At 38.1% G+C, this 16,484-nt stretch overlaps 2 protein-coding genes and 1 long non-coding RNA gene across 4 annotated transcripts in view; 1 reads left to right on the top strand and 2 right to left on the bottom strand.

Annotated features, from left to right (window-relative positions):
- LOC134803249 (interleukin enhancer-binding factor 2 homolog) overlaps positions 1-16,484 on the bottom strand; it is a 143,552-nt gene that overhangs the window by 3,230 nt on the left and 123,838 nt on the right. Inside the window, exons 9-12 of one of the 2 annotated variants that reach the window (XM_063775957.1) lie at positions 16,158-16,303; positions 10,458-10,553; positions 8,787-8,930; positions 5,821-6,753 (exon numbers count right to left, since the gene is read on the bottom strand). In XM_063775957.1, coding sequence (XP_063632027.1) covers positions 5,857-6,753; positions 8,787-8,930; positions 10,458-10,553; positions 16,158-16,303 — 1,283 coding nt within the window. In that variant the 3' untranslated portion in view covers positions 5,821-5,856. Of the gene's footprint in view, positions 1-5,820; positions 6,754-8,786; positions 8,931-10,457; positions 10,554-16,157; positions 16,304-16,484 lie in introns of those variants that run through there. The other variant, XM_063775958.1, reaches the window with a different exon arrangement.
- On the bottom strand, positions 9,554-10,239 carry LOC134803122 (uncharacterized). Its single transcript, XR_010145941.1, has 2 exons — positions 10,068-10,239; positions 9,554-9,602 (listed from the first exon to the last, which is right to left on the bottom strand). It is a non-coding gene; the product is annotated as an uncharacterized LOC134803122 (long non-coding RNA).
- On the top strand, positions 11,168-14,115 carry LOC134803177 (uncharacterized). The gene is made up of 2 exons (XM_063775881.1): positions 11,168-12,174; positions 13,980-14,115. The coding sequence occupies exon 1, from the start codon at positions 11,225-11,227 to the stop codon at positions 12,167-12,169; it is 945 nt and encodes a 314-aa protein (XP_063631951.1). The 5' UTR covers positions 11,168-11,224; the 3' UTR covers positions 12,170-12,174; positions 13,980-14,115.

Below are 16,484 nucleotides of genomic sequence, written 5' to 3'. Positions count from 1 at the left end.
ATTACTGACAATTTCTGCCGCGTTTATCGTATAATAACCGTATGCTAATATGTGAGTTTTTTATCTTATTGCATAGACTAGGAATCCTCTAGACGGAGTTTAGAGCAATTATTTCATGAAACCGATGCTGCCAAAAATACGGGGGTGCGGGGGGCGAGGTGAGCGAGGTCCCGTGCCGTGATTGGTCCGTTCAAAGACACACGGACGTCACACAAAGACACTTTCGACTCGAAAATGGAGTAAAACTACCGTATTTGTGGCAGAGGGGGTAGAGCTACTATGCTCAGTCTGGAGCCCGGAAATAATTTAAGTATTCACATTTTTAAGTACTGCCAATTTCTGCCGCGTGTATCGTATAATAACCGTATGCTAATTTGCGAGTTTTTCATCTTATTGAATCTCTTGTTATGCGAAGCGTGTCACTTCGAAGGCCAAAATATGAATAAGGGAGCTGTAGTTACTGCTCGTATTTAATTACCAAGAAGATTATTAAGAAATACATAAGGATTAACATATTTTCCCCCCTTCGTTTGTGCATAAGCACAGGAATACTAAAACCCATAGACTAGAGCAAAATATTGCAGTAATTTTTGTTGAATGGTAATTTTAATTTAATTCTATTAAAATATTATTGTGATTATATGTCCTTGTTACTCAAAATAAATGAATTTTATTTTATTTATTGAATGGATTGTAAAACAGCGCTGTGGCGTAGATAGGCGTGGGCGAAGTGGGCCGTCGCCCACGGCCTTCGCGAGGCCCCTTCGGGCCAGTGAAAGAAAAGGGCCTCGCAGATGCGATTTCGCCCACGGCTAGATTAGTTCACGCTACGCCACTGACAGCGCTTGACACACCAGTTAATGTAAGGGGCTGTACAGCAATATTTACGGTCTAATTTGCTGCTACAATATATTCATATACCCCCTTATTCATAAACGCGCTACAAACCTCAATTAGTTAATAATTGTGTCTTTATCTGTCATTTTGACTTATGTATTTGTAAGAAAGGGAGAAAACATAATTTAACTAAACCAGGCCCGTAAAGTTTTATGAATATAGGGGATATTGTTCACTCTACTTAGCTTCCCGAATCGATTGGCGTAGGGTGACTGCAATAATCATTGGCAACTACATAGTAATTGGCCTTTCCTAACAAATCACAAAGAAACAAGCCACTCTTATTGTTAAGAGTGGTCAATTACTATAGGAATCACTCTAGTTGCTTGGCGTAAAAACCTCACTTTACCTAAATGAGACTCATTTATAATACTAAAAACCTTAAATGTTATAAACTTGGAAAAAGCAGTAAGGGCTCCGCCACCGACCAAAGCGTAATAAACAGCAAAATAGTTAAGAAATGCGTTTATTTACATACAATTGTAAAGTCCGGTTAGAGACAAGCCTTAACTTTAAAGTATTAAACTCTTAAAATGCAAAATTATAGATACAACTGGTAATAAGTTAGTTAACAGTTAAAATATCATCGAATTAGGTATACATGATGGCTAAAAAATAACTACATTCCCGTTGCAAAGGACGTTTTGCGATTATACTTAGCAACTTTTACTATGGGACCAACACCGAAATCGCGAAAAAAAAATTAGGCGGTTTCATACATTTAGGCTGGTCCATTTTCTATGGGAGGGTAAATTTTTTCTTTTCGCGATTTCGGGGTTGGTCCCATAGTAAAACTTGCTCAGTATAATCCCAAAACCTCCCTGGCAATGGGAATGCAGTTATTTTTTAGCCACCGCGTATAGGCGATACAACAAATACCTTCTAAAACTTAAGTTAATAATCTAAATGAAAACAGTATTTGTAACACCAATACAGTCTAACGACCCAGTTTGTTAGCTAAATATTGTCACAGTATTAAACAAAAATGTTTCATCTTACAGTAAATCTTACAAAAAATGCCTGGATTTTGTCGAAATTAGACTTTAACGTCGCGTCACGTACACATTCTAAGGCAAATATGTTTAAAATCAATTTCGAAACATGTAATCCATCGTATAGCTACTAATTTTATTACAATTTGAGAAATAATGCCAAATACTTCAGTAGTATATCAATGTTTATCTTAACATAGCAGTATGAAAAGTTATAAAATACTGTAAAAATGGAAGATCTCCACATAACAAATGTCTATTGCTGTATTTTATAAAGCCCGATAATTAGGAATGGCACTTATCTGTTTATCCGTGATTTCGTTTAGGTGAATACATGTGGAGAAGACCGGCTACATGCTACTTCAATCAAGCTCAGTACTTTTTGTATCGAGACTGACTTAAATAGCAAGACACGTTCGTACGTTTCCGTGAAAATACGATGGAAAATAATTAAACACTACATCCGTAAATTTATTGCTGAGAATGCTGTGAAGGCCGTTATCGGGTCTTTGCATACCTACGTCGCTCAGACATAGTCAGAAAGGAAGAGCTTCACTCCTTCTCCACCGAACTTCGGTAAGTGAAGTATGTGTACAAATGCAAGAGTCAAAAGCGACTAAAGAGCTTGTAGACGGTCTTTTCAACTTTGATCTTAATTATATTTATTGATTGTTTATTTTTATTTAAATACCTAAAGATACAGACTATAGTATGTTGTATATTTAATATAATAACTACCTTAAATGATTCGTCACAAATGGAATGTATTAGGTAACATATTTGAAATGCGCGTTCTAATGCTATCTATAAAACACCTAGGTTTAAATAATTTACTATAAACTACCTTATTTAATTTAAAATATCTCCAACGTCTTAATAAAACTCGTAAACAACGAACAAGGCTTTGGATTCAGGCACATCGAATAATTAAATTCTACAGTCTAAATAAAATAGCTAGAATACTATAGTCCATTTTTTTAGCATTAGAAAAAAGGTAAATAATCTTGATGTGTCTTTTAATTGAAAAACGCTTTTTAAAAATAAGTCACGGCTAATATGTAACAATTATGAATCTAATACGTTCCTTTATATTCTTCTGCTTTCATAAGTGATAGTTACTGATTTTAAAAAAGAGTTTTTAATTAAAAGACATGTCAAGATCGCTTACCTTCTTTCTAATGCTAAAAATACGAACTATACATTTATGTAGTATATACGGCCAGGGAATATAATTTCTAACCCTTTTCGTACTTTCTCACAGTGACAATAGGGAAGTTTCCTCTACTTAAAATAAATTATTGCACACCGTGCACGAAATAAAGCACCACATAATTATTAGAAAAACATAGATGACAATTCTTTTTAAACACAATTACTATTTAATAAATCGGATAGAAATATAAAAAGTAGAGTTGACCGTGACGTTTTCATATAAATTCTATATTAGCAAGTCGTTGTGACAGTTTAAAAAAGAAGCTGATTTGACTAGTAGGAAAGTAGCCTATAGTACCAATTTGGTGCCTGGCGATTTTCGTATTAATCGTATTGATTGTCACTGTGACAAGGTACGAAGTGAGTCGGTAATTATTAATTCTTTGACTGTACAAAAGTTATTCTCAATTTTTTTTTACCTATAGTGAACTAGACTACCTTATAATGAAGCCCTGAAAATATCGACCGTGACAATGTTAATACTAAAGCAGTTCTTGAATCTAAAACCCTCTTAGAGTATTACCGACTTGTACATTTCTAGATGTATTTTCTATTTTATACATTTATTGTTACCGGCCGGTTAGAAGTCAATGTTAGATGCAAATATTGATTGATTGTATAAGAGGAGTAAAGTGGACCGAAAATCGTGCCCCCGAGTTTCACAAGTTGAAGTAAACAGCGCTGTACGGCGCATTAATTTTTGTGGTAACTGAATTGGTAAGACAACTATGTGAAAATTTGACTAACTACAATCAAGTGTTGTGTATAACGCTTATTTTTAGGCTTAAAGACTCGAGCCCTCAAGACTCGTAAGTCTTGAAGACTTGACTATATTTTGGAATTGGGTACTTTCCTCTACTTAAAATAAATTATTTTACACCGTGCATGAAATAAAGCACCAGATCATTATTAGAAAAACATAGATAGCAGTTATTTTTAAACAAAATTTCTATTTAATAAATCGGATGGAAGTATAAAAAGTAGAGTTGACTGTGACGTCACTACACACGTTTTCATATAAATTCCATATTAGCAAATCGTTTTGACAGTTCTAAAAAAGAAGCTGATTTGACTAGTAGGAAAGGAGCCAATTGTATTTATTTATTTTACGCGTATGGATGTAAAAAATCGTCGTTGCCGCCTTTGAGGCGCCTCGAGAGTCTTAAGGGTTCGAGTCTTTAAGCCTCGAAATAAGCGTTATTCACAACACTAACTACAAGAGTTACCGCATATTGTACGGAGTCGTACAGCGCCATCTATATTAACTGTCAATTTCAAAGCATGATGTCTTAGATTTCACAATAAATCAATGTGTCTTTGGTTAGAATTTATTGTATTATAATGACTGTCCAAATTGGCACCTAAAACGCGGGCAACATTAATGTATAATGCCTAAAGATACTGCACATAAAGGAATATTACATTATTCTTTATTAGTTTATTTCTACTAATTAATTTACAATAATTATACATTAATTAATTGCATTTTGTTAAGAACACGTCAGGGAAGCAAAGCGTTTTTTTTAATTTTAATTTGGCAAGGTGAAGGAAGATCGTGTTAATACTACCTAAAATGGCATTAGCTGACTATACTTTATCATCATCATCATCATCATTTCAGCCTATATACGTCCCACTGCTGGGCACAGGCCTCCTCTCATGCGCGAGAGGGCTTGGGCTATAGTCCCCACGCTAGCCCAATGCGGATTGGGGACTTCACATACACCTTTGAATTTCTTCGCAGATGTATGCAGGTTTCCTCACGATGTTTTCCTTCACCGAAAAGCTAGTGGTAAATATTAAATGATATTTCGTACATAAGTTCCGAAAAACTCATGTAAACTCATGTATACTTTATAAATTAACATAAACTGAAATAAGTATAGGTACATAAGTTAACATGAAGAAATCTAGCGTTGCAAATTAAACGTTTAACAAAGTGCAAAATAGGGAATATTACGCAAAACTCTGCGTAGAGGGCGTCACTAGTTCAATCACATGGCCTACCGTGAAACACAACTGTCGAAAGTTCGGTTTCTGCTTATCTCTCTTGCCTATTAACTTATTTATTACCTGTAAACAAACCGCCTTGAAGCATCAATGTCATAGTGAAAACTTGTCAAAAAACTGTTATGTAAACTAGTATGTATAAGTTACTCTATGGTTTATTATGTACACTAGTATGCAGAACTAGTGCACCATTACTGCAACGCTGGATTTTATTACTTACAGATGTTTTTAAACTACATACTAATAATACACTAATGTAGCAAAAACAGTACTATTTATCACCCAAATTATCTTATTTTTCCTCAATGGAAACTTTTTCTATCCAAAATAGGAATGTATTCAATAATTTCAACATAAGGCACTTGTAAGCATGCTACTCAAGCCTGGCAAGATTTTTTAATTTTGATAACTAGATTATTGCTTAATAAAAATTACCTACTCACGACCTAGTCTCAGAAACTAGCATTTAAACTGCTTTAAAAACTTTCACAGCAGCGGGTGTTTTTACAGCTTGTATAGAAAATACAAAGTATAGCCCGTGAAAGACGTTTAGCCTTATATAAAACATAATAGGCAACACCACCATATACCATAGTTAAATGGATGAAATGCTTTTTTTGAGTGGTATTGTCACCGGACTATCTTTATCCATATTGCATCGATTCCGCACCTACAAGTCAGAGAAGGGCCACTAGCTCACAAAACTAACTTGATAACATCACTAAATCCTTCGATTTTAAGTTGTCTACGCCGTAGTATCCGATGGTCCCTCATTCTTCAACGTCTTTAGATTGACCGTGGACAGCTGGCTGACGGGCACGCTGGCCGAATCGCTGTAAGTATTCGAGCCTCGCACGGGGCCCCATCTGCTGAAATGTTTAGTTAATACTGCGTCGTAGTCCAAATCGCTACCTTCCTGCGAAGAGCAGGTAGCTACCGTGCTGGTGCTTTTGACTGTATCGTATTTGCTGTCTATGGACGGTAAGTCTATCATGACTGCTTCTAGCGCTCTGTCTTGTTTCAAACTCTGCTGAGATATGCTGCGTTTCATGCCAGTTTCCTCAGTCTGTTTGAAGAGTTGTTCGGACATGCTCTGTCTGTTAAGCTTCTTATTAAAGTTGACTGGGCTCTTTGCTCTTATTACAGGTTTATTAACAGCCGGTTTCGAGCGTTCTAGTTTTCTAGATTCCTCGGCGATGCTGCCTTGTTTTGGTTCGAAGAACTCGTTTCCGTATGCCATTATTGGGTCTCTTCTCTCGTCCGCGCCAGAGAATACTGAGAAGCCTGATATTTTCTCTGAGACTAGCTTCAGATTGGACGTGGATCCGTACCTCTGTTCTTTAGTGAGCTTGCCTCGTTTAGTTGTATTATTGGCACTGGTCGCAGCGGATTTAGTAGCTCTGTGATTGAGAGGGCTAATGCTCCTACGTCGAGTGTTTGGAGTGTTAGCGATCAAGTTAAGACTTGTTCTGGAGCGGCTAAGGGAACCCATGAAGGAGTTCCTCTGGTGGTAGGCCGTTAGGACATGTTGTAGGACATTCTTGGGCCATGGGGCGTCTAGATAGATAGTGCGGTCGGGGATCGGCCTGCCATATTTGGCCTCGTGGTCGTCCAGCTGCTTGGCGAAGGTCTGAATGAGCGTCTGCAGAAAAGGGCCGGTTTAGTGTGGGCGGCGGTGGACGGCACACACATAGAGCCTGGGGAATGTGGTTTGGAACGCGTATCGTGGAAGAATACTAGGCAAAATGACTGGACTATCAGAATATAAACAATATCATGGCATTGGTTAAGCAGATAATGTCATCTGAATGAAAATTGCCTCTAAATTCTTATTCTACGTTGCTCTGAGAAAAAAAAGGAATCTTTACTTTATTTAATGTACAAAAGGAGGCCTTAATGCTATAAACGCATTCTCTACCGGTTAACCTTCAGGAAAAGCAGATAAATTGTTAACATTTCTTCATCTAAGTAATCTTTAAGTATTCAATTCAAGAAACCTACGTTCCTATATGTTCGTCTGTCTGTTTCGTATCCAAAAAATCAATATATTTTATACGCGTTCCAAAACCACTTGGACATAATAAACGGTACAACCTGCGACGTACACAACCCCAACCTATCTATACCGCTACATTTCTCCTGGGCACCTGCAGAGTTCCTGTAGTTTTGGACCCGACCACCAATTAGTGAAGCTCCAGCATGCCACGACCATGCCCCGTGTTATAGTTGAATCATCGAGAGCGTGGAATTGCATATGTAGTAGTATTGTTTGTTTACAGGCATTCTATATTTGAATTTTCTATTTTCTTGTACTATCAGCATACAACCACTACAAATGCAATTCCATCTTCTCGATAATTCAACTATACATGCTCCACAACATGCCAGGTATGTACAAGATTGAGTCCAGTCAACATCAATAGTAGTCCATTATTTGTACTTTGTTGTTTTAATAAGTGGGTACAGTTAGACCAAGATAAGTTGGCAGCGATTTTTATAGACCAGACGGTGCGAGTGTTATTTAAACGTCATAATTTCATAGAAGTTTGACGTTTAAAATAACACTTGCACAGTCTGGGCTATCAAAATCGTTGGCACTTAGCTTGGTCTAACTCTATACAAATGTAGTGAATAATCCTTTACCGTCGTATTGTTCACTAAGGATTGTATTGTAATGGTCTTGTATTGTAAGGCAAAGGATTGTTCACTACATCTGTACCCCACTGCTAATTTAACTTAGATAAAGTCTAATATAGTTTTCGAAATGTTTATTTTTAGGTTTATATAATTAAAGTGTAAAATTTATATAATGACTAAAATGATATTGACTGTACATACATGCATACATCGCGCAGGTTTAACACATAGATAACATGGATGAATGGTCTTTTTACAATGTTTTATTGGATACGAGCGGCATATGCAAAGCTGGCTAATCTATTTTGCTATGCTATTAAAAAAAAAAATTTCAATCGACAAAACAGTTCACTGTGACAGTACCATGTTATAATTCCTTGTCTTTTATTCCTATTATCAACATTTTTACCATCTTTTATCGAGTTCATAAACTAATGAATCTGGAACATTAGAAGAATAAAAACATGAACAAAATGTATAACAGAGATATGGTACAGTTAAATAAAATTGTATTTTTGTGTATTCATGACGTCAGCTGCCGTTTTAGTGCGGGTTGTAACTACTGTATACAAGGTGTACCAAAAATTGTGGGGATCCATTTAAGGGCATATTCGGTATAGCGTTCTGATTAGGAAAAAGTATTTTTTTTTTGCGACGCGAAAACAAAAAACCTTTTTCTATGGGACAGGTCGTCGAAGTCGGCCAACCTTCCATAAAAAACCAACAATTTTTAGAGCTTAATAAAATCTATATTTTCCTTATCAAAACACGATACCGAATATGCACTTAAACGGATCCCCACTATGTAGTTTTGTTACACCTTGAATACAGTGATACAGTAATTTATTAGTAAAAGAAACATACATTTACACGTCATTTAATCCAATCTCTCTCGAATAAGGTTCAAATTACTTCAAAGATAAGCTCGAGCTAGACGAATCTAGCCTGATTTTCAATAATCCCTTGTAACAAAGACCATCCCTCCACAGCCACAGTAAAGTAGACCTTATCAACTGGTGATAGGGCACATGCACTCACCATCTTGCGGTCGCCGAGCGTGGCGCGCCACTCCTTCAGCTCGTGGGAGTAGCGCTCCTCGACCGCCTTCATCTTGTTGCTCTCGTGGTTCATGAGGGCTTTGCGCTTCTCGTTCTGGTACTGTTCCAGTTCGCGGAGCAACGCCTGGGGAAAACACATATATAATAGTACATTATTGTCGAGGCTCGGAAGTAGCTACTTGCAGGCTGAGGATTCGTTTTAAACGGACGACCTTGGGAGTCCGTTTAATTGAATCCGAAGCCAGCAAGTAGCCTTCCAGCCGAGTCATATATAGTGCTTTTCTCAAAAATGGTGCAAGAAATATAAATATAATAAGAATATTTTACAGAAGCAACGTTCTTACGTATATATTTTCACAGAAAAAAGTAGAAACAATTGAAAAAGTTTGGTTTGCCGCCTTTTTATTTTTTAAATTTTAAAATAGAAGTGTATTTTTCTGCCGAAAATACGCCAAGCTATTTGAGGCAGCTAAATAGTCGCGGTACCAACATTATAATAATTATTACTAATCATCTGTTTGGCTGTTTAATGGCCTGTGCCTTCATTTGATATGGCCATTTAAACTTTTAAAAAGTTTGGAACTCGGCAAATAATGGAATTTGTTGCAACATTGCAGTCCCAAAATCGAGACTGCAATGTTTTTAACTTTTTAATTTTTGACTGACCATAAACTCCGCACTTCGCGACCTATTTTTTATACGCGAAAGTGGACTTTGCCGTCCATTTTTGAGAAAAATAAATAAATATATCAGGGGACATCTTACACAGATCAACCCAGCCCCAAACTAAGCAAAGCTTGTACTATGGGTGCTAGACGATAAACATACTTATAATAAATACATACTTATATACATAGAAAATACCCATGACTCAGGAGCAAATATTAGTGTTCATCACACAAATAAATGCCCATACTGGGATTCGAACCCAGGACCAATCGGCTTCACAGGCAGTGGGTAGTGCCACTTCGTCATTTAAAAGAAAACCAAGTGAATTCGTGGCATTAAAGTTCAAAATCCATCTATAAAGCAAATACCAAAAGTTATTATTAGTCAATAAATTGCTCTGTGAATTAGCTTAAGATAATATATATGTGATACCTACCTACTTAGTTTTCATAAGTGCTTGTTATGCATAAGTATACTTGAACTTTGTAACAATTTTTTTTAATTAATTAATAAATAAATAAATAAATATTAGGGGACATCTTACACAGATCAAACCTAGCCCCAAAGTAAGCAAAGCTTGTACTATGGGTACTAGGCGACGATATACATACTTGTATAGATAAATACATACTTATATACATAGAAAACAACCATGACTCAGGAACAAATATTAGTGTTCATCACACAAATAAATGCCCTTACTGGGATTCGAACCCAGGACCATCGGCTTAGCAGACAGGGTCACTATCCACTAGACCAGACCGGTCGTCAGTAATTAATAAAAAGATAATTAATACCATTTAATTAATTAATATTAATTAATTAAATGGTATCATTACTTTTAAGTAAGTACAGAAATCTGTCAACTAAATGCAGTTATTCTTCTTAGGAATAATAAGGAATGTTTCTTTACAACAAATTGAGTCAACGATTTAAGTAGTTCCTTAAGGGACCGATAAATTCTTTCACCCTGTATACTGACCTCTCCGGCAGCCTTGAGCTCTTCTCTCGCTTTGGCATGTTTGGTGGCCAACCTCTGCTGCTCGGCACGATACCGCCGCTTCTCGTTCTCTTGGAACTGTAGTAAAATACATTCATTTAGTACATAGTACCAAACCTAGCTGAAAGATATTAGACCTTATCTTGTTGCGATAAGGACATATGGCGCTGAATTCGGCTATTTGATGAAAAAAAATTCAAGTATTCAAACAGTAGAATAAATAAGATTATATTTCGTTCGTTTCATTCTTCAGATATAACATTTACCAGGTAGTCCTTTAAACCTACAGGCGACTTTTGCACTATATTAAGAGACAGTTATTTGACTATTGAACTGATTTTTAGTTCATTCATTCGTTCCCCTACCCTTCCCGTTCGTTCCACCATCATGGTTGCTCATTATATTACCGTGAAAAAATTAAACGACTTGAAGATCATAAAAGACGATACAGGATCATTTATGATTCGTCTTCATCGGAAGATGAAGGTAAGTTGTTTGTTTTATTATTTAGTGTTAAGAAGTGATTAAAATGAGCCGACATAGGGATTGACTGCGAGTCTCTAACTATGATCATATAACTATCGGGGTTGACCGCGAGTCTCCAACGATGCAAATAAGCAGAACAATGCGCGCAATCTTCAGTAGATGCGCGTTACTCTGCGACACAATTTTTTTTCTCAACCTACCCCCAAGAGAAAATTTTTCCATAAAATGTAATAATCACTTCTTTTTTTGTTTTAGATGTTGTAATGGAAAATCCAGATGGTTCCGTACCGGCTCATGATCCTATTATACAGGAACCACAGCAAAACATCGAAAATCCCGTACCGGAACATAATAGTGATGTCCCGATACCGGACCATAATAACGAGATTCCTGCACCTGAAAATCAGGCAGATTTACCCATGTCGTCAGCTCAACCCGAGCTTGACCCGGACATGCTGCTGGCTCTCGGGGAATCGACCGAGGATACCCCCGAGTATGGCGAAAAAATCCACGATAATTTATCGAAACTTTGGTTACCGTTACTCAAAAAAGGTATGACAAATGAAGCCAAAGATAAAATCCGAAAAGACTATTTGGTTCCCGACAACTGTCGATTGCTACAAGCACCAAAATTAAACGTGGAGATTTCAGCAGCCGTACCCGATATGGTCCGAAACCGAGACAAAAACCTAGCTGCAGCGCAGCAACAACTTGGCCACGGGATCGCTGCCGTCAATAAGGCCATGGATATTCTAATTAAATGTGTAGATTCCAACGGAATCGAAGCTATGAAACACCTCAGCAACGGCTGCCGTATTCTGTGTGACCTTCATGCGTCATCTACTCAAAGCCGCATAAAACTTATCACACCTAGTCTCGATAAGACGTTCTTGCAAGTTATTCAAGACACAGAACGTGATGATACCCTGTTTGGTAATAAATTGTCCGAGAAAATCAAGGCAGCGAAGACCATTGAAAAACAAGGTCTCCAAATCAAGAAAACGTCCCCAAAGAAACCCGCGCCTGCACAGCCGGCGACAAGTCGAGCGTCGTACTCGGGAAACTGGTCAGCGCCCCCTCGTTACGCGTCGAACAGGGGGGGGCGGAGAGGTGCTCGCAGGCAGACGAATTACACCCGTCGGACGTTTCCAGCTCCACAACCGGCCAAGACATCCCCTGCGACCAAGACACGTGCCCAGGCACCGTAACGCAGGTACATGCCGGCCGAATAAGTCATTTTTATAACTGTTGGCTAAAAATAACATCGAACGACATGGTTTTAGATTGGGTCAGATATGGCTACTCAATCCCATTTAACTCGGACGTAAAACAAACATTTGTTCCATCAAACACGCTCGAACAAAGTGAAATAGCTGATATGAAATTGGCTATACAAAAGCTGTTAGATTTAGGAGCCATATCTGAGTGCCCTAAAGTCAAAAACCAATATATATCTAAGGTTTTTCTTGCCCCAAAACCTAACGGAGGAAAGCGTTTTATCCTAAATTTAAAAGGTCTCAATAAATTTATTGCTCCCTGTCATTTCAAGATGGAGGATTATCGCACGGCCTCAAAACTCATTCCTCAAAATGGTTTTTTAGCCACAATAGATTTGACAGAAGCATATTTGCTTATACCTATAAATATAAATGACAGAAAGTACTTGAGATTTCAATTTAATAATCTGACATACGAATTTACATCAATGCCGTATGGTTTATCTATAGCTCCTAGAGTATTCACAAAGATAATGAAAGAAGTGGTATCTAATTTGAGATCTCGAGGCTGTAAGTCTGTCATTTATTTGGACGATATTCTGTGCATAGGAGATACTTTTCAAGAATGTCTAAATAATGTTAAGGAAACCTTAAAGCTATTGCAATGTTTAGGATTTGTTATCAATTATGATAAGAGTTCCTTACATCCAGAACAAACTTGTAAATTTTTAGGGTTTAACTTTCACACCCAAAATTTGACAATTGCCTTACCCGATGATAAACGAAATAAAATTGCACAATTGGTTCGTAAATTCCTAGGGCTGCCTAAATGTACCATTCGAGACTTTTCACAACTCATCGGAGTTTTAGTGTCAGCCTGTCCCGCTGTTAAATATGGTTGGGTTTATACGAAAACCTTAGAAAGGCTAAAATATCTCGAGTTATTAAAAAATAACAATGATTTTGACGCCAAAATGAAACCTTCTTGTTCCATATTGGACGATCTTAACTGGTGGTTAAACAATATTATGACATCAAATAATTACATGAGATATCCTAGTTTTCAACTCGAAATTTACAGTGACGCATCCAACTCCGGTTGGGGTGCGGTTTGCGGGAAAAATAAGATTAATGGCGTGTGGAAATCTTCGGAACGGGACTCTCATATAAATTATTTGGAATTGCTGGCTGTTTACCTTGGATTAAAGAGCTTTGCTAAAAATATGACTAACTGTGCAATTTTGTTGCGAGTTGATAACACGACCGCCATAAGTTATATAAACCGCATGGGGGGCATACAGTTTCCACACCTAAACGATTTGTCTCGTACAGTTTGGCAATGGTGCGAGAAGCGAAATATATTGATCTTCGCATCATATATAAATACAAAAGAAAACATTGCGGATCCAGAGTCTAGAAAAATAGTTAACCCGGATACCGAATGGGAACTGTCAGACAGAGCGTTTGAGTCTATAGTACAACGGTTTGGTAAACCAACAATAGATTTATTCGCTTCTCGTTCCAATGCCAAATGCCAAAATTTCGTTTCATGGAAACCCGACCCAGATGCGATAGCGGTCGACGCATTTACGATTAACTGGGGTGAAAAATATTTCTACGCCTTTCCCCCTTTTTCGTTAATTTTAAAATGCCTTAGAAAGATCGTAGACGATCAAGCAAATGGAATCCTAGTGTTTCCTTATTGGCCATCGCAACCGTGGTTTCCCCTAATGCGGAGCCTCCTTAGTTCGGAGATAATGTTTCTCAACCCGAATAAAAACTTGCTTCATTCCCATTACAGGGACTGCCACCCCCTACACAAGGGGCTTACCCTGGGGGTCGCGAAGCTCTGCAACAGTCCTTCAGTCGAAGAGGCTCCCCACCAGAGGCTATAACACTGATGTTGGCATCACTCTCCGACAAAACAATACAGCAATACGAAGTTACATATAAGCTCTGGTGGCAATTTTGCACCGTTAATTCTATTGAAATTTTAAATCCCCCGAAATCGTCAATATTTTCTTTTTTAACAGAACAATTTAATAAAAATTGTGCATATGGCACACTGAATAGTCACCGTTCAGCCTTATCCTTGTTATTGGGAGACAACGTCGGTTCGGACGATTGCGTGAAACGCCTCCTCAAAGGTGCCTACAAACAAAGACCGAACGGTCCCAAGTATAACCATACATGGGACCCTCAGGTTGTTTTAAACCGTGTTTCTCACTGGTATCCCAATACAAGTATAAGCCTGGAAAAACTGTCGAAAAAATTAGTGACATTACTGGCCATATGCACAGCGCATAGGGTTCAAACATTAGCGCTTATAAAAATCGAAAATATTGTTATTTCCCCAAACGGTGTCAAAATTGGAATTACTGACATAATCAAAACATCAGCTGCCGGACGAGAACAACCCGTTCTCTTCCTCCCATATTTTAAAGATAATGTGTCTATATGCCCTGCTACAACTCTCAGAGATTATATTTTTGTAACAAAAAATAAGAGAGTTGATAGTATAGGAAATTTGTTATTGACATACAAACCTCCACATAGGCCTGCAACTTCTCAGACCATCAGCAGATGGATTAAAAATGTTTTGTCGGAGAGTGGCATTGACATTACAGTGTTTAGCGCGCACAGTGCGCGCCACGCCGCCACGTCGGCCGCGAGCCGCGCCGGCGTCAGCGTCGACACTATCCGCCGCACCGCGGGCTGGACCGCGGCGTCTACGTCGTTTGCGCGGTTCTATAATAGGCCACTATCGGATGAAGGACTCTTTGCGAGATCTGTTTGCTTGCCGAGTACAAGTGACAATCCTTAGATAATAAGATTATTGATCATAATTAGATGATTTATTAATATGAATAAATGTTAATATTAGACTGACTAATAGGGTCACGTCAAAAAATTAAATAAAAATACGATTTTGTACCTATCTATAGTTTCATTCCACCTAAGCAAAACTTTAAGACTCTAAACATCTACCTGGTAAATGTTATATCTGAAGAATGAAACGAACGAAATATAATAGATGATCAAACGAACTTCTCGAGCGAAGTTCGATCACTATTATATGAGTCGTTTCATTCGAAGATATAATAACCCTCCCTACCCTATTATGACCCCAAATTTTAAAGTTTTGCATTTCCTCTAAAGATAATGAGCAACCATGATGGTGGAACGAACGGGAAGGGTAGGGGAACGAATGAATGAACTAAAAATCAGTTCAATAGTCAAATAACTGTCTCTTAATATAGTGCAAAAGTCGCCTGTAGGTTTAAAGGACTACCTGGTAAATGTTATATCTTCGAATGAAACGACTCATATAATAGTGATCGAACTTCGCTCGAGAAGTTCGTTTGATCATCTATTATTCGTAATGGCACGACAACGCAACGCTTTATGTCTCTCTATCACTCTTACATATTAGTGCGATAGAAAGATATATAGCGTTTCGTTGTCGTAGCGCAAACGACTGGCATCTTGGGCGACCCTTCCCAAAATAGATAGGATATTCTTCTAGTGCCGCTGCTTATACAGCCCTATGCTTAGGATTCTATTCCTAGAATAAATAGTTTGTGCTTTACGAATTTTAACCCTATTCTAAATTAGTAGGATACCTTCTACAGCCGCTCGGACCATTGGCTCTCCTTTGGCTAGCACATTGTAGCTTCTTTTACTATACGAATCTGAACTCTATTGTAAAGCACTAAAGTACCTTCTTCAGCCACTTGCGCCATTGACTAGCTCCTCCTTGCGGGCGTGTTGCTATACGGATCTGAACTCTATTGTAATGCACTAAAGTACCTTCTTGAGCCGCTCGCGCTGTCGTCATCCTGCACATTACTGTGCTATTTGGATATGAACTCTATTCTAAAGTACGAGGGTACCTTCTTCAGCCACTTGCGCCTTTGACTAGCTCCTCGTGGGTGTGTTGCTATACGGATCCCAACTCTATTGTAAAGCACTAAAGTACCTTCTTGAGCCGCTCGCGCTCGTCGTCGTGGTGCGCGCCGATGCGCAGCGACTCGCGGAACATCATCTCGCGCGCGCGCATCTCGCCGCGGATGCGTTTGGGCAGCGAGCGCTTCTCCACCGCCTGCCCTTTGGCTAGCTCTTCTTCTTTGCGGGTGTTTTTCCTGAAAAACAGTAGTGTGTTAAACAATATTTCTATTATAGGAGCGTTTATAAGCTATCGTTCTTAAGGCAGTCACCATCTACGCCTCAAAACGATTCTAACGAGCTCAATGTCAAAAAGGTTGTGTTGATGTAAGGCAAATTTGTTATTACTTTTATTTCAGGA

The sequence above is a fragment of the Cydia splendana genome, chromosome 26 (assembly GCF_910591565.1).
Source record: "Cydia splendana chromosome 26, ilCydSple1.2, whole genome shotgun sequence".
NCBI classification, from domain to species: Eukaryota; Metazoa; Arthropoda; class Insecta; order Lepidoptera; family Tortricidae; genus Cydia; species Cydia splendana.
Note: the sequence above shows the minus strand (reverse complement) of the source record. Positions and strands in the feature narration are given on the sequence as shown.